The sequence below is a fragment of the Balaenoptera borealis genome (assembly GCF_965194805.1).
Source record: "Balaenoptera borealis genome assembly, chromosome: 8".
Classification (NCBI taxonomy): Eukaryota; Metazoa; Chordata; class Mammalia; order Artiodactyla; family Balaenopteridae; genus Balaenoptera; species Balaenoptera borealis.
Genome location: NC_138865.1, coordinates 14,147,835 through 14,173,845, shown reverse-complemented (window position 1 = coordinate 14,173,845; position 26,011 = coordinate 14,147,835). Strand labels below are relative to the sequence as shown.

At 37.4% G+C, this 26,011-nt stretch overlaps 1 protein-coding gene and 1 long non-coding RNA gene across 2 annotated transcripts in view; one reads left to right on the top strand and one right to left on the bottom strand.

The window, feature by feature from the left end:
- Positions 1–888: 888 nt before the first annotated feature.
- Positions 889–26,011, bottom strand: part of LOC309633708 — a 275,637-nt gene continuing 250,514 nt past the window's right edge. The window contains exon 2 of the long non-coding RNA XR_014247675.1: positions 889–1,220. This is a non-coding gene — a long non-coding RNA (uncharacterized lncRNA). The remainder of the gene's footprint in view (positions 1,221–26,011) is intronic.
- Positions 1,395–26,011, top strand: part of ADAM28 (ADAM metallopeptidase domain 28) — a 60,406-nt gene continuing 35,789 nt past the window's right edge. Inside the window, exons 1-8 of the mRNA XM_082402776.1 lie at positions 1,395–3,750; positions 10,960–11,063; positions 14,964–15,040; positions 16,543–16,621; positions 18,457–18,533; positions 20,157–20,349; positions 22,101–22,172; positions 23,072–23,143. Of these exons, the coding sequence (XP_082258902.1) occupies positions 3,699–3,750; positions 10,960–11,063; positions 14,964–15,040; positions 16,543–16,621; positions 18,457–18,533; positions 20,157–20,349; positions 22,101–22,172; positions 23,072–23,143 (726 nt within the window). The 5' untranslated portion in view covers positions 1,395–3,698. The remainder of the gene's footprint in view (positions 3,751–10,959; positions 11,064–14,963; positions 15,041–16,542; positions 16,622–18,456; positions 18,534–20,156; positions 20,350–22,100; positions 22,173–23,071; positions 23,144–26,011) is intronic.

Here is a 26,011-nt window from a genome sequence, read left to right as displayed (position 1 = left end):
CATCTTGGGCAGAGTTCAAGACTTGATCTCTCATTCATATGATTTGATGATTCTAAATAATTACCGTTGAAGAAATTTTGAAAGCCTTGAATGACATAAACATACAGAGAACACAGCAGAACGATTATATTTATTAAATCTGATACAATCTATGAGTCTTAGTAACCTACCCATAATTGGGTCCTTTTTTTCCCATGATCCCACTCTCGGTTTCAGGTCCATCTGCTCCTAAGAGGTAAAGATAAGGTGTTTTAAACCTTGATCACCTCCCCTACCCATTTATCTATGTCTGTTTCTCCAGAAGTTTCTTTTTTGAGGCGTGCAGCAGGGAGGAAAATAAGAAGGGAGGGTATCCTATTGTGGTACAGATACTCTGCTCCAAGAAACACTTCCCAAAGCATCAATGAAAAGGCAGAGCTCAAGACCAGATCCTCCTGGATACATTGATCCTCATTCTCTGTCTCCTGCTTGGTGCTGTGGGGTCCTTTCACTATCAGTCTTTCCCAGCCAGCATCCCTAAAGGATTTCCTTTTTCTGATAATCATCTCCCAGTGAACTGTGGCCCTGAAGGATGGAGTAGGATCTGAGTAACTCCAACGCTACCAAAAAACAATCCTTCATAAGCTACACACTGCTGGAGTCCCTGCAAAAACTCCCTTAATACATCTGGACCTCAGTTTCTGCATATGTAACTTGGAGTTGTTGATACCTACATCGAAAAATTTTAATAGGAACTAGCGACATCACATACAATGCACTTCAAATGGCATCAGGCATCTATTAAAGGGAAGGGGCTTTACAAGTGTCTTATACATTACAACGCATAGGAACTACACAATCTGGAACACCAGTTCAAAGTGGTAATGTTCTTACCTGTGTCCGGATCAGATTTCATTCCTATTTTTTTTTTTTTTTTTTAATTTTTATTTATTTATTTATTTATTTTTAATTTATGGCTGTGTTGGGTCTTCGTTTCTGTGCGAGGGCTTTCACTAGTTGTGGCAAGTGGGGGCCACTCTTCATCGCTGTGCGCGGGCCTCTCAGTATCGCGGCCTCTCTTGTTGCGGAGCACAGGCTCCAGACACGCAGGCTCAGTAATTGTGGCTCACGGGCCCAGCCGCTCCGCGGCATGTGGGATCCTCCCAGACCAGGGCTCGAACCCGTGTTCCCTGCATTAGCAGGCAGATTCTCAACCACTGCGCCACCAGGGAAGCCCATTCCTATTTTTAATCAAATGATTCAAATGGATCATCTTGTTAGAATCCTCTTTTTAGGTGACATTTAACTAAGAGAAATTTGTGTAGAATAGAGGATAAAGTGAACATTTTACAAACGCTTTTCAAATGTATATTATCATCTGATCCTTATAAAGTCCAGTGAAGTAGAATGCTGGAAGTTATTTGCTACATGACTTTGGAACTTAACTTTGCCCGTAATCAAGATTTAAGAGAAAGTTATATTCCCAGTGTAATAAAGCAAGTGGCAGAGTAAGAACTTGAACCTGTATTTTCCCACTCAAGATCCTGTGCTGATATCACAACATCTTCCCATTCCCCCAGGCACTCTTTGCTCCAAAAACACCAAAACATTACCAGCCATAAACTAATGTGTTATGTGGCATCCTCCTAATTTCTTCTCACAGTTGGTTCTTCATTGATCTCATTGTTCTTGCCTCCAGGAAGCCTTCCTTGCCCTGCTAGGATTTCGGCATAGAGGTCACCTCTGACCTCTGACCTCTATGCCTAAATCTATCATAGCACTAAACACAAGGTACTGTGATATACGGACAGTACTCACTTTGCACAACTTCATGGTAACCGTTCTTGCCTATCTGCCTCACCAGACTGTAAGCATCTCAAAGGAAATGATTGTGTTTTCAGCCATGACCTCAGTGTCCTACGCATAAGATACTAATGAATGTGTACAGAATTAATGGAGAAAAACCATGTAATCATTTAAAAACAGATGTATTCTTTCTGTTCCCTGAAAGAAACAAACCAGTAGAACTTGGATGGAAGAGACAAGACACCTGTGAGATTCCCAGTCCTGATGGCTGAAATGTTCAATAACTAGATTAAAAAATTCCCTTATGCTTGTTGGCCAATATGTGTATTATCATTTAGAGATATCCCTTTTCATTGCAATCACTAGTATAAGAATGTGCTTCAGAATCCATAAAATGATGCATAATTTTAGTGGACCAAGAATGGGTTTTGTAATAATACTTCAGGGTTTTTTAGTAGGAATTGTATATTTATTTCTCAACAGAAATATAACTGGGTGTATAAATCAGCTCCATAAGTAGGAAGCATTAGAGCCTGTGAGTAGGAGATCAGACAACACCAGGTCCAAATTCCACTCCTACCACTTACTAGCTAGGTAACTTTGGGCAAGCTGCTTACTCTTTTTATTCTATAAAATGAGGAAAACTGAGTCTTAATCTCCTGAATTTTTAATCTTTTTAAACCCCCGTTTTTTTCATATACAAAATACGGGTAAGATGATATTTATCACACAGGAGTATCATAAGAATCAGTATGATAATAAGTATAAAGGACCTGGAAATTAGTAAGCAGCTCTAATTAATATTAGCTATTTAATTAGCTATACTGTGTGATATCTGGGCATGCCAACTTAGACTCACTACCACCTGTGACAACTCCTGAAATTTTCCTGGAAATTACATTTTTTGAGTCTTAAAGGCTTCCCCCAACCCCCTTCTCTTGGTTGTTATTAATGATATGAATACCCTTGGGGAGCTGAAAAACCTTGAGCTTATAGAGTCCTACATTCTTATTTCATGATAGTTCAAGCTCCCTGAGATCACCATTGTGGAAGAACAGGCTAAGGATACAAAATAATTGGAAAAGAGAATTTTATATAATAATGGGATTGGATCAGAAATTGCTTCACTGAACCACATGTATATGTGAGAGAATAACCTTCTCAATACATTTTTGCCAACATAGCAAATACATATATAAATACATAAACATGTATTTATTTTGCTTTTTATTTTTAAAATTTTTATTTATTCATTTTTTTATTGAAGTATAGTTGATTTACAGTGTTGTGTTAGTTTCAGGGGTCTGCAAAGTGATTAAGCTACATATATATATATACTTTTATATATACATGTATATATGTGTATATATATATATATATATATATATATATATATATATACAAATATATATACTTTTTCAGATTCTTTTCCTTTATAGGTCATTACAAAATACTGAGTATAGTTCCCTGTGCTATACAGTAGGTCCTTGCTGGTTATCTATTTTATATATAGTAGTGTGTACATACACATATATTTATTATACACATAATAAACCCACACATTTATCAAGCTACATTGAAGCCACTATTGCAGTGGCTTATTGGAATATAGTAGTTTATTGGAAATGTACTACTACTGAGTGGGGAATATGGGGAAGAAAGAAAGAGAAACAATAGCGTAGGATCAAGGCACCTTAGAGCCAGACTGTGGCCAGAACTTCCGCCTGTTGTGCCATTGTCATAGGACCATAGCTCTGAGGTTGTGCAACACCTTTAGTAAACACTTCCGGAAGCAGAGACAAGAATGAGCCCTGAGGTTTCATTCTGTCTCACTTGAGAGGAAGGTTCAGACCCAGCAGCGCACGTCTGCTTGAGACAGAAGGACAGACACCAGGCTCCTGGGATCCCCCAGCATGTGGCGAGGGCTTCTTTTGACGACCACTTTCCTCCTTTCTCCACCTCCGGGTAGGTGTTTAACTCCTTTTCAGGTTCTGTTAAATACCCAGGGAACTGCCTGCTTTTCATCTTCTCCCAGTATTTTTTTTTAACCAATTTTACTACCCAGTTGAGCTGGTTTAATTTGTTGTTTTGGGGGGCTCTGACTGATTTAAACACTCAGTGTAAAGGAGAGGCAAGCAGACTTCTTGAATCAATATTTACACATCTGATCTGAGAACAGTTAGAAATCAAAGGGGAAATTTCATTCAGCGTCATTTAAACAATGAATGTGATCTTTGCATTAAAGAATGGAAGGCACCAAAATCAACCCTGTCAGTTTTTAGAGCAGTTAAGATGAGGCAGATTTGACTGGTTATTGTGGTACAGAAGGCTTCAGAAAGTAGCTGTTATTATTATTGAGGCCAGTTTGATTTGTCCTATTCCTTTCGATCACATTTTTATATTTAGTCCTTTCATTATTGGTGATGATAAATATGACGAATTAGAAATAAGTAGTGGACCCATTTCATGTTTATAAAGCACTCTGATATTACTTGATCAAAACAATGTTGCCGTTGAACTTATGTTGATCATTCACTTCCATTTTGCTGGTTAGATCAAACATTTGTCGACTGAAAAAAAAAAAAAGCACAATGTGAGAGTTGTGAGTGAAGTTTTATTTGGGGCAAAATGAGGACTATAGCCTGGGAGACAACCTCTCAGATAACTCTGAGGAGCTGTTCAGAAGAAGTAGGGCAGGGAGATCGGTATTATGTGTTTTGTTGAAGGGGGTCCATGGACTCAAGCATACATTTTGGCAGGAGGTTTCTGCTAGTCACGGTGAGCCCATGTCTCCATTAAGAATTTTAGAGCTTTTCTAGATATGAGAAAATGCAAGAAACTGGGTTCATAACATCTTCTCCTAAAAGTATCTAATTATCTGAAGGTCTGTTCTGCCAGTTTTTCCCAGAGTACAGAGTGTCTCATTTCTGATCTTTGTCGGCCCTGAACTCCTGTTTCAGGCTGTGTGTTGAAGGTCAACTACTGCAGTGGCCAGTGACTTCATTCTTGAAGTGCCATATGGCGAGCAGCAATTTTTAGTTTAAGAATTCAAAAGTAGAGTAATATTACTTCCTAATAATCAATTATATCTAGCATGTCTCTCCATCTCTGATGAATTCTCCAATTAGATTTTGGTTAAATTAGATTGGCTAACACATTTCCTTTGTTTATTTCTACTTCGAGAGCTTATTGAAGTCAGCACGTTAGCTTCAGTGCGTGAGACTCCTTCCTTGGTAAACCTTCTCCTGGGCTTTAGAATGTTTGCCGGGACCTAGAAATGGGAACAAATTATCAACAAGAAGGATGGGGTTAGGTAGGGAAATATTCTCCTACCCCTTTTGCCCACACAGTACTTTGTCACTAAAAGCGACTTTCCTTTTATGCTGGTTTCTGATTTGTTTTTCAGACTTGGGAAAGTTTTACTTAATATCTTTTGGTATAGAACTGTGCTAGGAATTTAAATTATTGACTTTAAAATTCCTATTTTTTGAATCAAAGTTATTAGAAATCTTCTTTCCCTACACTCTCCAAAAGTAGGATCACTGAACACTCTCTGGGACACTTTGCTTGGTTGAAACATAAGAATTGTTTGTGTACTAGACTTACCCAAGAGCATAAAGATCAAGCTGGATCTGTTAACAGAATAACATAGCTACCAGTGCGGTCCACCCACATTATAGCCTTTTTGGTGAATTTGGGCATACCAACTGATTCTGTTCTCCTGTCTTTGCATTCACATCATTTGCCCCAAGAGACAAAACATTTTTAGAGGTCGTGTCTCAAAGCCATCTCTGAATACTTGGTGAGAAGGGGACAGAGGTTCTGAAGTGGCTTTTGAGAGGATGGGGGGATGAACAGAAAGCTGCCTTTCTGTTGAACTTAAGTCCAACTTATCTTCCATCTGGAACAGAAAGCTGCCTCCTCTTTTTTATTTTCCATCGTGTATTTTCAAGAATGTCTCCATGAATCCGCCTGCCAATTCAAGGGACACGGGTTCGAGCCCTGGTCTGGTAGATCCCACATGCCGCAGAGCAACTAAGCCTGTGAGCCACAACTACTGAGCCCACGTGCCGCAACTACTGAGCCCACGTGCCGCAACTACTGAAGCCCATGCACCGAGAGCCCGTGCTCCACAACAAGAGAAGCCACAGCAATAAGAAGGCCACGCACCGCAACGAAGAGTAGCCCCTGCTCACCACAACTAGAGAAAGCCCGCGTGCAGCAACCAAGACACAATGCAGCCAAAAAAAAAAAAAAAGGAATGTCTCCATGGTCACTGAAATAACTCTGAAATGAAATACCCACTGAAATGTAAGGCGTAAAGCAATTTCCATTTTCCCATCTCCTCCTTTTTTTGTTTCTCTGCCCCCATCATCCAGAGAATAAGTATGTGCCCCTCCAACCATGACTTCTGCCCAGATCTTACATACGCAAAACTTAAAAATGAGGTCAAATCAGGCCAACTGTTTGTAATGAGCTTTACAATCCCCTGAGAAAAATAACTGATAAGATTTCATTGTAGGAAAGGGAAAAAAATTTAAAGAATGTGACAGGTGCTTGGGGGTGAAGAAGTAAGGAGAAATTTCTTTACTTCAGCAGAATATCCAGGGGGTACAGTACTTTTTGAAATTATTTTATTTCAAATTGCAATTTCTTCCTGTCTTCATAAACCGACTGGAAGACCCCAAAGAGTATACGTAATTTAATCTTTATAGCCAAAGTGATAGACTTAATTAGGATGTGTTTTTTCCCTTAGTGTTTGTACTCACTTTCACTGCATGAAGTTTAAAATCACCAGATAGTTTGATGGGGTACAGAGAATCCCAGAACTTAAAAGTCCATGTCATTGCATAAACCCTGATTCAGGGCTTAACATCATGTGTTTAGTTTGAAAAGACATTGCTTTCAACAGTTTGGAACAGATTTGAAGAAAAATGGAAATATCAGTATTATGTACAAAGGGGCTAAACTCTAAAATGGCTCCAAACACATTAAAAAATAAAGTAGCCATCCAGACTAATGTCTGGTATATTAATCTTGTCAACAAGATTTAACTTTTCTAAAGACAGAGGGAGGAAGGCAGAGAGAGAGAGATAGAGGAAGGAAGAAAGAGAAAGAAAGAAAGAAAACGGTTGGAAGGAAGGATGAAGGGAGGGAGGAAGGAAGGAGAGAAGTTTCCAGATTAAAAGAGAGTAAAGAGACATGAAAACTAGATAAAATACCTGACCCTAGAGTGGACCCTTCACTGGAATGGGGAAAATGCTATAAAGGATATTATTTGGTCAATTGACAAAACTGGAATACAGATGATAGATTAGATAAAAGTACTGGCTCAGTGTTAAATTTCTTAAATTTGAGAGCTGTGCTATGGTTGTGTAAGAGAATATTCTTATAGTTGGGAAATACTCAAGTTTGTAGGGGTAAAGAACCATGATGTATGTAGTGTAACTCATCCTCAAATGGTTAGAAAAAATTGTGTGTATGTGTATGTATATTTATATACATATGTATGTGTATATACACATATGTATATATGTGAGAGACTGAGAATATTCAAAATCTCAGTGACAACAACCTCAAAATATTGGTGGCTTACAAGAATACTTTATTTGTCACTCATGAACATGTTGGCAAAAGGGTAAATCTGTGAATTAGGTAAATCTGGGTGAAGGATATAAAGACGTTATTTGTACTATTCCTATTCTTGCAATTCTTGTATACATTTGAAATTATTGCCAAATAAAAAGTGTTTAAAAGTACCCCCCCCAAAAGATTTAACTTTTCTAAAACTAATAAACAGTGAAAATAATTATCTAACCCAAAGCCAAGTAACAGTTTTATTTTTCTTGATCCGGTTTTGCTAGTCAAAACTAATCCATCCTGTGAGTTCTGTGGGAGGGAGAAAAGCAAGTATTAAAATGAATTAGTAGAAACATATTGTGTTTCATCTCAGCTTTATGTAATCCCTGGATGACAGTTAGTTGTGTTTGTTCCACAGGCCTCAAAATAATTAGTCTGCTGTTATTCAGCTGGGAGGAGACTGCACCATCACACTTTAGGATGAATGAGCCAAACAACACTTAGGTCTATTGCCTCTCTTTAACTGCTGTATAGTTTGTTGTATCTCAGATCTCATTCTTTCAGGGCCTTCTTGGTTTCAGAAAAAGAAGGGTCATTAAGGGAAATTCTATCTGTTATCTTTAGAGAATGTACCCTGTTGCAAGAATGTGAAAAGCTGGAAATCTTTTCACTTCAAACTGAAGAAAGTGAGAGGTTGCTGGAGGCCTTTTCAAAAATATTCTGGTTTAGGGGCTTCCCTGGTGGCGCAGTGGTTGAGAATCTACCTGCCAATGCAGGGGACACGGGTTCGAGCCCTGGTCCGGGAAGATCCCACATGCCGCGGACCAACTGGGCCCGTGAGCCACAACTGCTGAGCCTGCGCGTCTGGAGTCTGTGCTCCGCAACAAGAGAGGCCGCGATAGTGAGAGGCCCGCGCACCGCGATGACGAGTGGCCCCCACTTGCCGCAACAAGAGAAAGCCCTCGCACAGAAACGAAGACCCAACACAGCTAAAAAAAAAAAAAAAAAAAAAGTCAATTAGCCTTTCTGAATTCTGATATTAAAGCCTATTTAAAAAAAAGCAGATAATTATATATACATTCATGAGAGAACTCATTAAAAAAATAATAATAATAATTACGTTTAAAAAAAAAATTCTGGTTTAGTTTATTCATTGATTTGTTTTGGTTGCCATTTGGAAGTGCTTGGCCATCAAAGAGTTGGAAAGAAATTTCTCCACTGATTTACAAGTTTAGACTCCATATTTCATAGTCAATTGGGAAACATTAGCATTTAGATACTAACTAGAGGCATGGAGATCAATGTGTATATCAGAGAAAACTTGTGTTGGTTGGATTGGCCTGTCCCCTTCTCACCACTTCTGATGGGGAACATGTGAGTGTTATCCCCTTCTGCTTTTATAAAAAGAATTAGTTGGGTAGTTATTATTTTATGAACTGAGGGCAGCTTGGACTAATATTTCCCATCAGAATAATGTGTGTTTCATGCAGCATTTTTAGAAGAGTTACTCTGGTTGCAATGTTGGTGAATATATGGCTTCATGAGCTCCATATTAATGGGACTAATTGCATTGATTGAACACAGTCCTACAGACAGCATGCGGGTGCCTTATGGTGTACTTAGAGAGCAACAGGAGACTGTATGGAATTGTGTTGCTACCATCAGTTAATTTCTGGCAAGAGTAATTTTCTTACTCTTGGCATCCTATTATTTTGAAATAATTATGATAATTAGGACAATTTTCACTCGATGGAAAGAAAATGACTGATTTACTGTTCCTTTAGGCTTTGGAACCTCGCTTATTGTTTTAAAACTAACGTTATTATTTTCCTCTACCAAAAATTAATTAAATAGAAATAAAAGATGCCCAGTGATTAGCTCTATAACAGCAAGAAGTAAGTGACTGAGGGAACTTGTGATGTAATTCTTGAAGTGTGACTGTGTAATGAGACATTTTATCACAAGGTTCTGATTAGAACATTATTGAAATGATCATCACCTATTCAAAGAGATCACTGGAGATTCTGTATTTATTTGCATAAAATTGTAGACTACTTGAATTGTTCTTCAAGATCATTTAATCTGCCCCCTCTTTTCACAATTAAAAAACCCAAACTAAACCCAGAGTTAATGTAGTCTAGTGTTGATGCCATGGCTTTAAGTGTTTTTGAATTATTTTTAACAGTAAATCTTGAGCCAGTGAAAGAAACGCCATTTCATCACTTTAACACTCCATTTTTGACCCAGTGAGCTTTTAGCAAATTTAATCACTTTTTCTATTCTTCAAAGTTAGATGCAAATGGCTCTTGAATGGTCAGATGAATGAAAGCCATCCTAAAATGATAAAAGAAAATCGATATCACTAGGAATTTTGAAAAGTTTCTACTTTAGTTTCTGAAGAAACTTTGAAAAAATAAGCATTTATTCTCTGGGGCATCACTGGGATAAGTGTACATTCATGCAAGGTGACTAATGAAAAATACTGTTTTATTTGCTAAAAGATCAACCCCAGTCACATAAATTTATATTACCATAGAATTTAGGTCTGCCTATTTTAATGAGCTAGAATTACCCTCTAGTCATTTAAAGCCTTTCCAGTTCCAGTTAGGAAACTGCTGGGTTGGGGCCATACTGTGGATCCCTGTTCCCCTGTACCTACATTCTCTGTGGATCTGCAGCCCCTTAATCTCTAAAGAGCTGCTCTGTTGACATTTCCTCAGGCACTTTATACAGAGCAGGGACTGGACCATGTGGGCAAATAAAAAAGAAAATAGAAAATTCAGCATCAGCTTTGGGAAAACTGAATTTCTCTAAAAAAAGTAACTTCTAGAAACAACATTGAAATGAGAATTCAAGATGCCAATAGTAGGTTGCATCTTTCCAATTCTCTTTCAATATAACTGCAGGTCCAGAAGTTTTCTTTCCAAGCCAGTCCTAGTGTTCTAATTGTCTGCTCCTCCAAGTTTCATATTTTTCATGTTTTGTATTCAAAAAATGAAGGTATGTCTGTACTGCAAAAGTCAGCCCATTCTATGGAGCTGATATTGGAGCCTTTTCTTACTGATTTCATTTCTTTCATTAGTGTAAAATATTGCTGTTGGAAAACCCAAGAAAAATATATTAGAATCTGAAATGGCATCCATTAGTTATTTCATTTTTATGACACTGTGTAGTTTCAGAGTGCTTCAACTTGATTATTCTGACACTGATTAGCTTCTTAGAGGATTAGTTTGGCTTCTGTTCTCCTGTCCTGGCTTTTGCCTGTACTGTTTGCTACCTTCCCCTAGGGGACACAAAGTGGTAAAGAGAAGCGGGAAAATTCCAAAGAAATATGTTCACTTAGCTGAGAAACACCGGTAAACTTTCAGTGGGAAAATATCTGAAGATATAGATTAAAGATCTGACAGGAAGAGTGGGCTTCTGATTTTGTTGATCTTTTCTGGTGTCTGCACTTTTATAACTCTCTCACATAACTCAGTTAAAGCCCCTGCGTGTGGCATCATTCATCAGAAACGCAATCAAGATGACCACTACCGAACAGCCTATGTTACTTCTGCTTAGCTGAATCTTCTCTAACTTTTTTTTTTGGCTCAGTAAATTCTATAAAAGAACTCCCTGGAGTGAAAAACTATGAAGTGGTTTATCCCAGAAGACTTCATCCACTACATAAAAGAGAGGTCAAGGATCCAGGTGAACAGGTACAGCTTTTGATTTAATAAAGAATTTTGAATACACGCACACACACACACACACATACACATATATATATATATATATACACACACACATATGCATATATATAACTATATTTAATATGTAGATATATATACATATTTTTGTATATATACATACACACATTTGTGTATGTTTTTTAACCTATCTTATCTTTATTAATCTTCACGATAACCCAACATTCTATTATTAGCTTTATTTTGATTTTAGAGTTCTGGCAGTTGAAATTAACTGTCCAAGGTCACACAGAGGGTAAATTTTAATTATTTGTGGTAATTTATAACTTATTCTGTTACTTCTAAAGAATTTGATGCAACTTCTTTTATCTATCTCTTTATATATCTCTATCTATCATCTATACACACACACATACAAACAAAACCGTGAACACTAAAATTGAAGTAAAAAATAAAATATTGTGGGTGAATAAATGCATATATGTGTAGTAAATTAGGATTAATTACTGTAATTGAACATAAAATTTACCTCTGTTTTTTCAAAAAAGTCGGCTATTAAAGTTTGTAGAATTCTTACCACTTGACAAAACACACATTCTCAGTCAAAAGAGGAAAGCTAAAACATGATGATTCATTCCACAGCAATTTTCTAATTACCTACACCTGGAAGTCTTCTGCTGGGAACCAGGAAAATACAAATAAATGAGACATAAATGACAACTTTTACATCTACCTATTGTAAGATGAAACTCACTGGAAGCTCATATTCCCCAACTGGACAAAGTTTCTCACAAATTATTTTTTCTAAAGCAAACACATGTATAGCAACAGAACCCAGAGTAGACTCTGTTTCCCAAAATAATTGTCTGTCAACAAAATGTTTCTGCTAAATTTATATAGGACCCATATGCATTGGATTCCCTGTCAATATGGCTTTCTTCAAATGCTTTCTGGCAGTCTCTTAAAAATGCCAGCTACATTTTTCACTGAATATTTTGAGGTGAAAGCCAAGTTCCTAGAAATTAACTTTGTGGTTTCTGTGTTGAGACTCTTGGTCTTCCTTGTGCAAATAATTGATTAGCAATTACTTGAAACATTTAGAATTTAGAGTGCATGGGACAGAGGGGATCTCTGTATCTACGTAGATCTCAGTCTGGATTGATCACTTCTCAAGGCAGTGAAGAGGAGGACTCTTGTACTTATTATTATACCACTGTGCCCTCTGCTGGACCAGAGAACTAAGGCACCAACATTACCTGTCAGGTATGCCAAGAACATGGCCCATCTTTCTGACTTCATCACACCTGGCCACATTACTTAAGATTTGAGCTAGAATGAAGTAATCCTCTGAAAAATTTTCTGGAGGAGGCACTAACAGCCAAGGCAGAATCTTAAAGATTTGATTCATGATTGTATCCTTGATTGTATTTTACATACATGGCATAAGGAGACCTGAAGAAGCGTTTGTTGAATAAGTGAGCAAATGAGTAAGTAAACAAATAGACAAATGAATGAGTGTAAGTGGAATACATTTCCTATAAACCTGCATAGATGTATAGTCAACACATTCTCAGTTAAGGTCCCTGATGTTGAAACTTACATTCTAAAGGTGGTCACTATTCTTCCTAGGATTCAGTCTTCAGATCACATGCTTCCTTAGAGGCCAAAATCATCTTGCTGTTGGTCCATGCCTTAAAACAGAATATCTGGCATCACAATGCCTCCCCTATTGGGAACAATGTCAGGCGTTAGCTAGGTCCACCAGGGCTTTCAGAGGCCTGGGATTACTGTATGTTATCACAATAGTTGGGCTACAGGGTTTCCTTTGTGTACTCACAGGCATCATGTTGACTTTACAGTTCTGTTTCCATCTCAGAACCATACAGGACTCTAATCGTCCCAATCCACCCACTAGACCTTACCCATGGTGTTTCCTGGAGGAAATTTTTATTTATATGTCCCTGTGCCCAGCTAATCTTACTCAATGGGCTCCAAATCATTTCCTTCTAGTGGACGCTCTCCAAATCAAGGTGCCTATTTCCTCTCCCAACCCATAGCTCAGAACCTAGATAGAATACAAATAAGACACACTTCTTATTAGCAGGCATTGTTCTCCACCATGAGCTTCTACTTGAGAAGCACAGTTACAACATTACCCAGTGCACCCTCTTTCATATAGTCTCTGGTTTTCTTCTTTGCTGTTTTCTTTCATCCATACCCTCTATGATAGTATTGGCTAAAACTCCCATTACCCAATTATCTTTTCTGAAACAACCTCCAAATAATATTTTATCTGAAAATCTACTAAAATCCATTGCTGACAGAAAACAGATATCTGGAAGGCTCTTCTGTATGGAAGGTCATATCTGGTATCCTCCTAATATTTTCATTTTATCTGGCCTTTCTTAAGTCTGAACAAGAAGTGGTGACAACAATTCTCCATGACGTTTGTTTTCAACCCTCAGGCTTTTTTCCAGCTCTTGTTATTCATGAAAGTGAACTGAATTATAGCAGCTTCCCCTCATCTAGACCCACAATGTAGGATATTTATAGTCTGAGATTTTTGACACCAGAGAAGACTTCAATAACTGAAAATTTAAAGGAAATTTTAGCTGAAATAACTGACCTTGGAGATGGCAAATCCCTGCACAATATTCTGACCAGATGGCTCTAACTTTCTTTTTTTAATCAACAATTTTATTTTATTTTTAAAAATTTTTATTGGAGTATAGTTGCTTTATAATATTGTGTTAGCTTATACTGTGCAGCAAAATGAATCAGCTATATGTATACATATATCCCCTCTTATTTGAATTTCCTTCTCATTTGGCTCTAACTTTCTATTGTCCCTGGATGAGCTCAGGTCCTTTTCTCTCCTTCAGGAGAGGGAGTAGACAAGAAAGCTTGACCTTAGGTGTAACACAGCAGCGGAAGCATCACTGAGTCCATAATAACCGGTGCTCTATCACATTTGTTCTGCCATATTGGATCTCTTTAATAACGACAATGTCCTGGTACTTCCCAGTGAATTGGTAGATATTACGTGTCACCATGGCTAATAACCTTGTTTTATAGAACAAAGTCAGAATTCAGTACCTGATAACATCTTCTTTAAAATTCTTCTGTATAGACCTCTCTATCTCCTCCTGTATATATAAATCTAAACTTAAAATAGTTCTCCTTTTCCACACAGTTTACTAGAAGTGACATTTTTTTCTCTTTCTGAACACCCGAGACTATGTTTTCTTCCTGATGACTTCTTCCTGCCTTGGGGTACAGATTCCTGTTATTTTGTCCATATTCTGCCCTCCATGTAGCCTTGAGAAGACCTCTAGACCAAAAATCATCAGTTGAGAGGCTTGCAGGTCTTTGGGTCTGTGTGCATAGTAGTACTTCTTCTCAAATAACTTCCCCACCCTGTGTCACCTGGCTAATTCATATCTCAGCTTACATGTTCCTTCCTCAAGAAAGCCTTTCCCTGCCCTTAAGATGTTAGACATCCTACCCTGCTTCCAGATTCACACCCCTTATCATATAACTCACGTTTATTGTCTGTCTTTCCACAATATTATAAGCATTCTGACAGTCAGCACCGATTTTTCCTGCTCAGAGGCCAGTTTCCAGAACTTAACAGTGCCTGGCATATAACCCGCACTCACATCGTCTTTGTAGAATGTGAGGCTGGCTGGATGGATAGATGGGTTTGTATAAAGGTCTCAGATAATTTGTCTATTCAGTTGGCAGTTGTTTGACTTGTTAAAAGAGACAGAAGCAGACATTTGGAATTATAGAGACCACTGTTAAAGAAAAGCAGGCATTGCTTTCTAATGATGAGACAGATGGACATAGCCAAATGAATCTGTGTGTGTATGTTTTTAATCACCAGTAAGTGTTTGTGCATTTTTGCAGGAAAAATTTGAAACTGAATTGAAGTATGAAATGACAGTTAATGGAAAAATCGCAGTGCTTTACTTGAAGAAAAACAAGTAAGAGTCTTTACTTCTGATACTGTCCTCACCAACAGCCAGTTAGCATGTGGCAAGTATGTGACAATTGAGTCTGTTACTACTTATGACTCCCACAAACCTTGGCTAATCACCTTTTACTCTCAACTGACCCAAGGGCTTCCGCGACTATTTGTTCGTACTGAAGTAGTAGAGACACTGAGTAAGGTAACAGTTTACTAGTATTCTGCTAGTTGAAGTCATAAAACACAATGAATGAGGTGCAAGCAGACGTATATTTTATCAACTTCTATGAAACAGCACATAGATTTTTAAGTCTCCCCCATGCATCACTGCATTTTGTTATTTTAACACTGAAAGATTAGATATTAAAAAATTTTGCAACTATTTTCATCAGAAAAACAAGACATACATAAGTTAAATAAACTCTAGAGCCAAAAAACAAGTCAGTGGTAAAAACTGAATCAGGGTCCCCTGATTGCAACGCCAATGCTCTTTCTACCCAGCCAACAACTAACCCTCCATTTTCTCATACATTACATTTTCCTGTATTCCTTCATTCTCTTCATTCGGTTCATTGAAATTCAACATTCTTTTTCAAATTTCACTACCTCAGCTCTCACCCAGATCTTGATCATCCTATATCTAGACTATATCCAAAGTAGTTTTTTCCTAATTCTATGCTTTCAAGCTTTTTTAATCCCTAAATTGTTCAATATAGGGCAATGAGATTTTTTTTTTCCCCTCAAATAGACTATCACCTTTTGCAAAAAGTCACAACTGTCGAGAGTTTGGAAACAGTGTGGTACAATGGAAATAGTACAGGCTTTGAATTCAGGCAAATCTGGATAGGATTCTTTGCCACTTGAACTGTTTAATCTCATCTGCAAAATAGGGAGAGTAATATTTATCTGGTAGGATTGTTGAAATGATTAAATGATATGTGTAATAGGTCTATCCCAGCGGCCAGGATAGAGATGGTACAGAATACATATTAGTTACTTCCTTTTTTCCTTGCCCTGCCTCTTTTAAAAATATATTCAGACTCCTATTTGCTGGTGGATAATTGAAAGATCTTTAAGAAGCTCAGTGAGAATGCTGAAAGAGCCCAAACTACCAAGTGCAAGTCAATTTTCAATACACTTTCCACTGCTGCAACTGTTAACAGTTACTGGTAACTGACAAGGACTGGGTGAAAAAGGCAGTCATCCTTAGCTGTGGGGAAGAACATTGCTCTTTTCAGTCATTTTTATCAACTTTGCCCTACTCAGTTCTATTTCTTCCTCAAATCTCTCCTCAGACAAACATGCAGAGTCTGATGAGGCAACAGACATTGTTCCACACTACTCAGGAATGTCCCTGCCCTTCCCACTCTCTCCAGTTTAAGCATCCCTTTCACGCTTGGATTTGTCCTGAAGGGCTAAGAGATAAAACTTTTCTCCACACCCAGGGAAAGCTCTCACTTTGATCACTGGACTTTGCAATTAGTATGAGTAAACATGACATTTTCCCCCCACCCCCAGGGGTCTCCTTGCACCAGGCTACACGGAAACATATTATAATTCCACTGGAAAGGAGGTCACCACGAGCCCACAGATCATGGTAAGACAGAGTATCCTAAATTCATTGCTAATTGACATGTGACCCACACACTCAGAGGCAGTGTCATTGCCAATTAGTGAAAGTGAAATGGTGTTATAGCAACGATGTTTTTTTCAGCAGTAGTAATTTCTTTTTTTTAACTTTTATTTTAAATTGGAGTATTGTTGATTTACAATATTGTGTCAGTTTCAGGTGTACAGCAAAGTGATTCAGTTATACATATACATATATCTGTTCTTTTCCAGATTCTTTTCCCATATAGCTTATTATGGAATACTGAGTAGAGTTCCCTGTGCTATACAGTAGGTCCTTGTTGATTGATTATCTATTTTATATATAGTAGTGTATATAAGATGTGGTACTTATATACTATGGAATATTACTCAGTCATAAAAATGAATGAAAAAATCACATTTGCAGCAACATGGATGGACCTAGAGATTATCATACTAAGTGAAGTAAGTCAGACAGGGAAATACAATTATCATATGATATCACTTATATGTGGAATGTAAAAAAAAATGATAGAAATGAACTTATTTACACAACAGAAACAGTAGTAATTTCTTAATAGATCCTCTAACACTTTTACAGTTTGACAAGAACAAATGTATTCCTTGACCACCTTTAAGGACTCCTTATAGGAGAGTGGGCAGAAAGAGCTTCTTATTTTCATTTGAAAAGTAAAGAATTAAATGTATCTGGTGTTCTTACTCAGTGCCAATCACCTCTCAGGATCATGTAGTCTCTCAAACTTAAGACTATTTCCTCAATGGTAGAATTGTAGAATTCTATGTTTTCCCTAAATAATTTCCACTCTGGACACTTATTCAGAGAAGAAGACAGGATGAAGTGGTAGGAGGAGTGTTTTATCCTTGCCATTTATTCCGAGGAAGTTTTTCAAGCATCTTCTTCCATAGCAATGCACAGAGGTTTATGTGGGCCAATACCTCACCTGTTCCAAAGTAGAAAGGTGAATCTGACTGAAGTACATCCATGTGGAAAAGTGCTAAGACTGAGCATTTTGCTTCGAGTGGATACAGGGATGTTAAACTAATCTAGTTAGTCTGGTGGCACTCTTTGGATAAATCAAGAAATAACAACACAAACTGAATAATCCATTCGTTGGAAAGAGCTCATCAGTGTTAGGAAAATTTAATGAGCAATTAGCCAAGGGAAAGAATGAATGTCTGGTGTTTTGGGGGCTCAGGTTTTAAACTTACACCTGTGAGTTGATTTTTTCCCAGACTGTATTCATCCCTGTTATCCTTCTTCTGCAACAACAAAATTTACAACAGTGTTTAGTTAATGCCCCCTAAGCATTTGGGATCATTATCTAAATAGTAAAGATTTTAACCACAAAAGGCTGTTTTAAAAAAATTTTTTTTAGGGAGATTTCCCTGGTGGTCCAGTGGTAAAGAATCCACCTTCCAATGCAGGGGATGAGCGTTTGATCCCTGGTCGGGGGACTAAGATACCACATGCCGTGTGGCAACTAAGCCTGCATGCCACAACTACTGAGCTTGCGTGTCTCAACTAGAGAGCCCATACACCACAACTAGAGAGAAGCCAGCACGCCGCAATGAAAGATCCTGCATGCCTCAACGATGATCCTGTGTGCTGCAACTAAGACCCGATGCAGCCAAAGAAAGAAAGAAAGAAAGAAAATAAATTAAAAAAAATTTTCTTTTACATCTCTAATTGACTGTTGTTCAGCATAAAATGATTTGAAAACATTATAGATCTTGTTTCAAGATTTCAAATTCAAATTTAGTAGCGGGTCTAAAATACATGCACACTTTTCCTTTGTCAAACCGCTTTTCCCTTTTCTCTAGGATGACTGTTACTACCAAGGACACATCATTAATGAAAAACTTTCTGATGCTAGTATCAGCACATGTAGGGGTCTAAGGTAAGGCTTCATAATGGTTTGTATGTACCTGTGATGATGGGTGTGTATGTGTGTGTATAATTACCTAAAGAATCTCAAATATAATAAATTATACTATAGTTGAGTATGAAATCTAAGGGCTCAAAAATTTTGAAATTTGAAGGAAACATGGCTTTTCTTGGTAGTAGTTTGTAAGTTACCCCTCTGAATTGCTTGCAGAGTTGTTTTTGATTGTTTGCTTGTTTTCAAAATATAGTTTTTCGAGTCCCAGTTTTAGAGTCAGAATCTTTAGGGAATGGGAGCACCTCTCTTCACTCTAAACTCTCTCTAGTGTGTCCAATCCATGCCTATGACATCCATTTCTTTCGGGATGTTAATGACTTGTCATGTATTTGTCTACAGTAAGATATCTCTTCTGATGCCCAGACTTCATTATCTCACTTCCTCTTCCATATCTCCATATCTCTCCATATCTGGATATCTTAAGGAAATCTCAATCTTAATATACTCCAAATCAAACTAATGATATTCTCCCTAATGTGGTGTTTTTCCAGTGTTTCTTAACTCAATAAAAGATATAGTCAACCAACCATCTAATGCAGAAACCTAGGTTCCTTGATGACTTCTTGCCTTTCAAATATGCATTTTCAATCCATTTAACAAGCCCTACTGATTATGTGTTCTAAATATTCCCTGAGATTATTCACTACATTCTCTCTCTACTGCCACATCCTAGTCCAAACTGCCATGATCCTTTAGGCAGACTATTGCAATAAATCACCTAACTTATTTCCCCAATCCACTCTTCTACTTCCATGTATGCTTAGTCCAGTCCCCCTTCTATATATTCTCAGACTTTTTCTTCCTAGTAATTATCTGCCATAATTGCATGTATTACATATACATCATATAATTGTATATATTTGTGGATCAAATGTGATTATTCGATCCACATCCATCTTCCTTATTTGAATATAAGCTCCATGAGATGAGAGACCACGACTCTTTTCCTTTTACCTTCTGCCCTTGCTCCAAAGTCTAATGAATAATGGTGCTCCCTAATTCATGGTTAAATGACTCTTAGCTCAGGGCTTCAGCAGAGAGAATCGAGAAGAAATTGATAATATTCATTGATTATGTGCCTTACGTATCATCTCCTTCAATCTTTACAACTATCCTATTAGGTAGGTATTATTATTCCCATTTTAGAGGTGGAGAACTGAGGCTATGTGAGTTTAAGTCATTTTCCCATGGTATCATGGATAATAAGTGATAGACCCAGAAGTTTAACCCTATCTATAAGACTTCAAAGTCTCTTTTATTGTCGGTGTATCTTTAGAGCAGACCAGGCATGAGAATCGGAAGGACACTTGACTGAGAGTCAGGAATTTTCCATTCTAGCACCAGTTCTGACACAGGTTAGCTATATGACTGCAGTAGTTACTTCTCCCCAACTAGTCCAATTTCCTCATAGAGAAAATAAGTTTAGGTAATCTCTAAGGGTCTCTTCAGCTATAATGTTATACTATATTTTACTGCCATGAGCTTAGAATGCTTTGGCATTGGTCATTTTTTGAAGTCGACAAGTCGTTAGTGCTCAGAACTGGAATATTTTTAGGAAGCTTAGATTCTTGTGTTTTTCAGGGGTTACTTCAGTCAGGGAGATCAAAAGTACTTCATTGAACCTTTAAGCCCCACAAATCAGGATGAACAGGAACATGCACTCTTCAAGCACGATCCTGATGAACAGAAGACTAACAGCAACTGTGGGATGGATGACATGTTATGGGTACCTGAAATTCATCAGAATGCAGTCCCATCGGCCACCAGTCTTGTGGTATGCCTACTTTTATTTTTTATTTGCAGTGCTCTCATGTATCTCATCCTGGCTGCTCAGGGCTCCAGTCTTAGTAGCTCCAACTGACTGAAACTTTACAGTCATTGTTGAAACTAGTAGGTTACAGAGACATTAAAACCTTACTGTGCATTGATGATTTATTTAATGAGTGTGTAAGAATCAACTATTATTAACAACATGTTGTGTGCAAGGGTTAAAAAGATGCATAGATATAATGCTGGCCTCCTAGAAGCAGACAACTTTCACGATGCTACAACATACAACAAAGGTGTAAAGTATTATTACTGCTTTGAGATAAAATACCCTGCTGTCTCCATGAATGAATTTATTCAATAAATCTTTCTTAAAGTACTGCCATAGGTGCTGGGGATATAGCAGTGAGCAAAATAAATATCAGATCTTCCCACAGGAACTTAGAATATTCTTTCATACCTGGAATTCAGCTTCTGGTCACAGAAGGAAAATGAATATTGCTTGTGTTTGAAACTATAAAATATATACACAAAAACTTTGTCATTATTACCTTAATTTTCTTTAGGATACACTTCACATCCAATCATCTCTTCTACTGATACATGTTCTCAGAATGCATAAGCACTGGACAGAATAGGTTTGAATAAAATAGAATCTCTGTTGGGTTCAATTTGCTATGGGTTTAAATTCTACCAGCGGTATGATATCTAAGGGTCCAGGAAAATCACTCTGAGCTATATGTTCCTATGAATGTTGATCTCCTGGTTTAGCTTGGTACAGGCCTCTAGTCTTTCTGTCTCAATTCCTTGGTAACTGTGTGCAAATAACCTCGCTCTCATGACATCTTACTGTTTGGCTTTGCTACTCCTTCTCAGTTCCTCTCACTGTTATCCCGCCTCTGATGGACCACTAAATATTAGAGGCCTCATGTAACTCAATACTGGGTCCCATTCTTTACTTTATCTACACATTCCTCCGAGGTAATCTCATCCAGTGCTATGTCTTATTTAAATAGGAACTCTGCGCTAATTACCATCAAATGTATATCTCCAGCCTTTGCCTTTAGAGGCCAGACTGTTACAAGTAGCTACCTACTTCATGCTTCTAACCCTTGTCTGAATCTCTCATCTGGCCTCTTATCAATTTGTATTGATTAAAGAGTTCAAGAACCCAGGTCAGTAAAAAATCTACTGTGAAACATGGTTTTTGTTTTTGTTTCGTTTTGTGGAGAGGAAGAAACTGAAAATAGGGAGGCTTGGAATGTGGGAAGGAGATCAAGAACTATCTGAGAAGAAAGGACAGGCTGGGTGCCGTGGTGTCTCTGGGCTTTGCACCATTGGTAAAGGAGGGTGTATTCACTGGGATAGGAATAAAAGGCAACCAAAACAAAACAAAACCCAGGAGGATGCTGAAGTTAACGTGCCTCTATTTCACAGCAGGCTAGTGGAGAAAGTCCACCGTTCAAAAAATATGAAGACTTTGGTTTTATTTTTAGCACTCAGTTGTGTAATCCTTTACACTCTTTGGTAAAAATGAAGGGGCTAGACTAGAATATCACCAATGTCTCTTCTACCTCTGACATTCTGAGCCTTGTCTATAGATGATTCTGGATGGTTAGCTAGAGTCAAAATGGTAATATTGTCTTCCTTCATTCCCAGACCAACCAACTCTTACAAAATTACACATTTAAAATTTAAGAATGACTCTTGCAGAGAAAGATGTTGTCTTAGTAATCTTCTTTTTTATGTTTATTATAGAAGTCCAAAGACCAGAAGCCTTGGGAACAAAATAAATACATAGAATATTTTTTGGTCCTGGATAATGGTGAGGTAATTATATCAGATAAATGTATCTTTTAAAATGCTATACTACATAAATTTATTATGCAAGATATTAAATAATGGATAAGCTTTTAAAAATAATGAGTATGAGCTATTCTTTTTTACAAATTGTTTTGAACCTAGGAAATATGACATATAATTAGACTGATATGATCTTACCTTTTAAGGAATGTACACCTAATATGATATGCATAGACTGATTTTTTTGCACTATAATGCTCCTTTCTCATTGTCTTAAGAGCTCCAAACTTATTTTCCAATTAAATTCCTTTGTCACTTTGTCTTCTGTTAAGTAGTTAAATCATTGGTATATTAAAGTTTATGCTCATCAGGGAGTGGTAAATAAAAAAAAAAAAACTAATGGATAGAATTTTCTGAAAAAGATGATTTTTTGGTAATATTCATTGTTAATCTTCTTTTATAAGAATGCATTTTATATATTGATTATTCTAAACCTGAAGTCCACATGTGTGCTCTCAAAAGGAAAAATTTTGTGTTATGATAATATAAGTAAGTTAGTTCAGACCCTAAAATTTTGACCTCTCTTATTATACTAAATTCACTTACTGCTCATATTTTTTGAAATAAGTAGACTATTCCTTGCACTAGTGCCCCACAGCTTAGGAAACCATGGTATTTAACTGAAAATATGTCTGCAATAGCTCCTTAGAGCTTTACACTGAGCTAGTACTTCAGGGGACAAAACATCATCTCTTCTCCCAAACTGCTTTAAATTAGGTAGAGAAATAAGGAAGTGCTTTGTTTTTAATGTTTAAATGTTAACTTTTATAACTGATCATTAATTATAATAAGTAAAATAAAGTGAAATTGCTTTTTTTACCTTCCAATTATATTCATTTCTATCAATGTCTATATTTTGTCTGTAGTTTAAAAAGTACAATCAAGATCAAGAGGAAATAAGAAAGAGGGTGTTTGAGATGGTCAATTACATCAACATGGTATGATATATTTTATTAAGTGTAATTTTAACAATTTGCTACGTGGTGTCATTGGGTGTTTCTATGAATGCTCATGAAGCAGGGAAGAAAAGCCAATAGTCCTAAGACTAATATTGCTTACTGGCTTTTGAAGGGTGACCACAACTTTGGCAACTTAATTGAATATTAATATTACATGATAGAGAAGTAGCCCACGTACTCACCACACTATTCTCAGGTCCATGAAGGTATAGGAGGTGGTTTTGTTTCATGGTTTTTGTTTTTCTAAAACCCAGTAAGAAAATGCTGACATACAAATCCCAAAAGAAAACCAATCTAAGGAAGAAAACGGAAAACCAACCAACCAACCAACCAAAAAACAAAATAAGCCAAGCTCTGGTACAGTAGCAGCTTTCAATACCTAATCTCATTTAGTCCTTGAACAACACTAACATATTATTAAATGTAATTTATAGCTAAGAAATTAGTTTCTAAGATGCAAAATAACTTGCCTAAAATCACAAAGTTAGGAAATGGTAGAGAGAAGATTTGAACTTAGATTGGTTGGATTTCCAAGCCTATTTCCATTGTACAACTGTTGATTCAGTTCTTTAAACATGATTTTATTATCTAATTTCTAAAAACTTTTAAAAAATGATTTTTATATCCCTTCTATTTAAATCTTGTTAGTTTCCTATTAGTTGAACATATGGTTACCTACTTAGTTGAAATGGCTGAGTCACTTGTGGTCCTGCAAATCCTCTGAGGATAGAAATAAAACGAAGGTGGATACAATGACCAAGGTCATATCTCATCTTCTCACCACAAAGAGTATGCTGACTCTTCTTAAGGAGCCCCAAGAACTGACCATATTTATTGAGCACCTACTTTGTGTCAGGTACTTTTCTAGATTATGGAAATAAAATGGGGGACAAAACTGACAAATATCCCTTTTTTCAAGGAGTTATCCTTCCCTTCAGGAAGTTAGCATCCTTGTTCAAGGAGGCAAACAAACAAGTCAAATAAAGAGTACGTAAGATGGTGATAAGTGCTATAAAGAAAAATAAAGCAGAGTTTTTAAAAAGAGAGAGAGAAAGGGAGAGAGAGAGAGAGAGAGGAGAAAGATTGAGATATCTTGGGTGCTGTGGTAGACAGGGAAGTCATTTCTAGTAGGGTAACGTTTGAGTAGAGACTTGAAGGAAGGGAGAGAAGTCTGAGCCTAGGCAGAGCAAAGGACCTGAGGGCAGAACCTAGATTGCCTTGTTTGAGGCATAAGGGGAAGGCCACTGTGGCTGGTTGTAATAAGCCAGGGCTAGGGTGGGAGATGACATCTAAAGGTAGCAGTGACCAGAACCTGAAGGCCCTGTGGGTCTGCATAAGGACTTTGTTATTCTTTTTTTTTTTTTTATTGAAGTATAGTTGATTTACAATGTTATGTTAATTTCTGCTGTACAGCAAAGTGATTCAGTTATACACACACACACACACACACACACACACACACACACACACACACACACACACATATATATACACACATTCTTTTTCATATTCTTTTCCATTATGGTTTATCACAGGATACTGGGTATAGTTCCCTGTGCTATAAGTAGGACCTTGTTGTTTATCCATCCTATATGTAATAGTTTTCATGTGCTAATCTCAAACTCCAAATCCTTCCCTCTCCCACCCTCTCTCCCTTGGCAATCACAAGTCTGTTCTCTATGTGTGTAGTCTGTTTCTGTTTCGTGGATAGGTTCATTTATGTCATATTTTAGATTCCACATATAAATGATATCAGATGGTATTTAGCACTTTGTTATTCTTAATGAATGAGGAAGACATTGGAAAGCCTGAGCTGAGGTGTGACATGTTCAGATCTGTGTTCTTAAAAGATTACGTTGGCCATTCTGTTGAAAATAAACTGAAGGAAAGCAAGGGCAGAAACAAGACCAGGTAGGGGAATCGTGTCATAATTCAGGGCAAGAGAAGATGGTGGCTTGAGAAAAGGCAGTGATGGGGGACCTATTGAGAAGATCTGATGTCTGGATAGAGTCAACTGGGTTTATGAGGTGGGTGGAAGATGAGAAGCATAAGAAAAAGAGTGGAGTCAGGTGACATCAAGGGTTTTGACCTAAGCAACTTCAAGAATGGGGAACAATGGTGGGGGATAATGGAAATCTATCAGAGGAAAGATTAGGATTTCCATTTTGGACACATCAACTTTGAGATATCTCTTTGTATAAAAATTTTTAGGTGGAAGTGCTGGAGATACAAGATTGAAGTTCAGGGCAAGAGATGGCAGGTCCAGGTCCATAGATAAATCTATGTCTTTACCACATATAGATGCATAAGACACAGGTTAGCAAACTGTAGCCTGTGGACCAACTCTGGCCTGTTGCCATTTTATTCAAACACAGTCATGCCCATTTGTTTACATTGTTTATGGTTGCGTCCCTGCTACAATACCAAAGGTGGTGAGTAATTGCAACCAAGACCACATGGCCTCAAAGCCTTAAATATTTTCTACCTGGACCTTTGCAGAAAATGTTTGTAAAATCACCAAGGGAATGGGTGTAGATAAGTAGGAAAAGGACACAAAGATATATACTCGAAGTACTGCTCTAAGGAGGAGTAAGAGGGGAGGAGGTGAGAGTGGAGGTGAGACCACGGAGTAGACAGTGAGATAGGAGGAAATCCAGGAGAGGTTGTTATTCTGGAAGCTACTTGAAACAAAAATCTATCAAAGGAAGACATGATCAATGCTGTGAGATGCTTCTGAGGGCCAGGGACTGGCCACTGGATTTAACAAAGTAGAAGTTATTGGTCTCCTGGATGAAGCAAGTTTCTGTGGAGTGTAAAAGCATGATTCCAGGGAGTCCAGGAGACAAT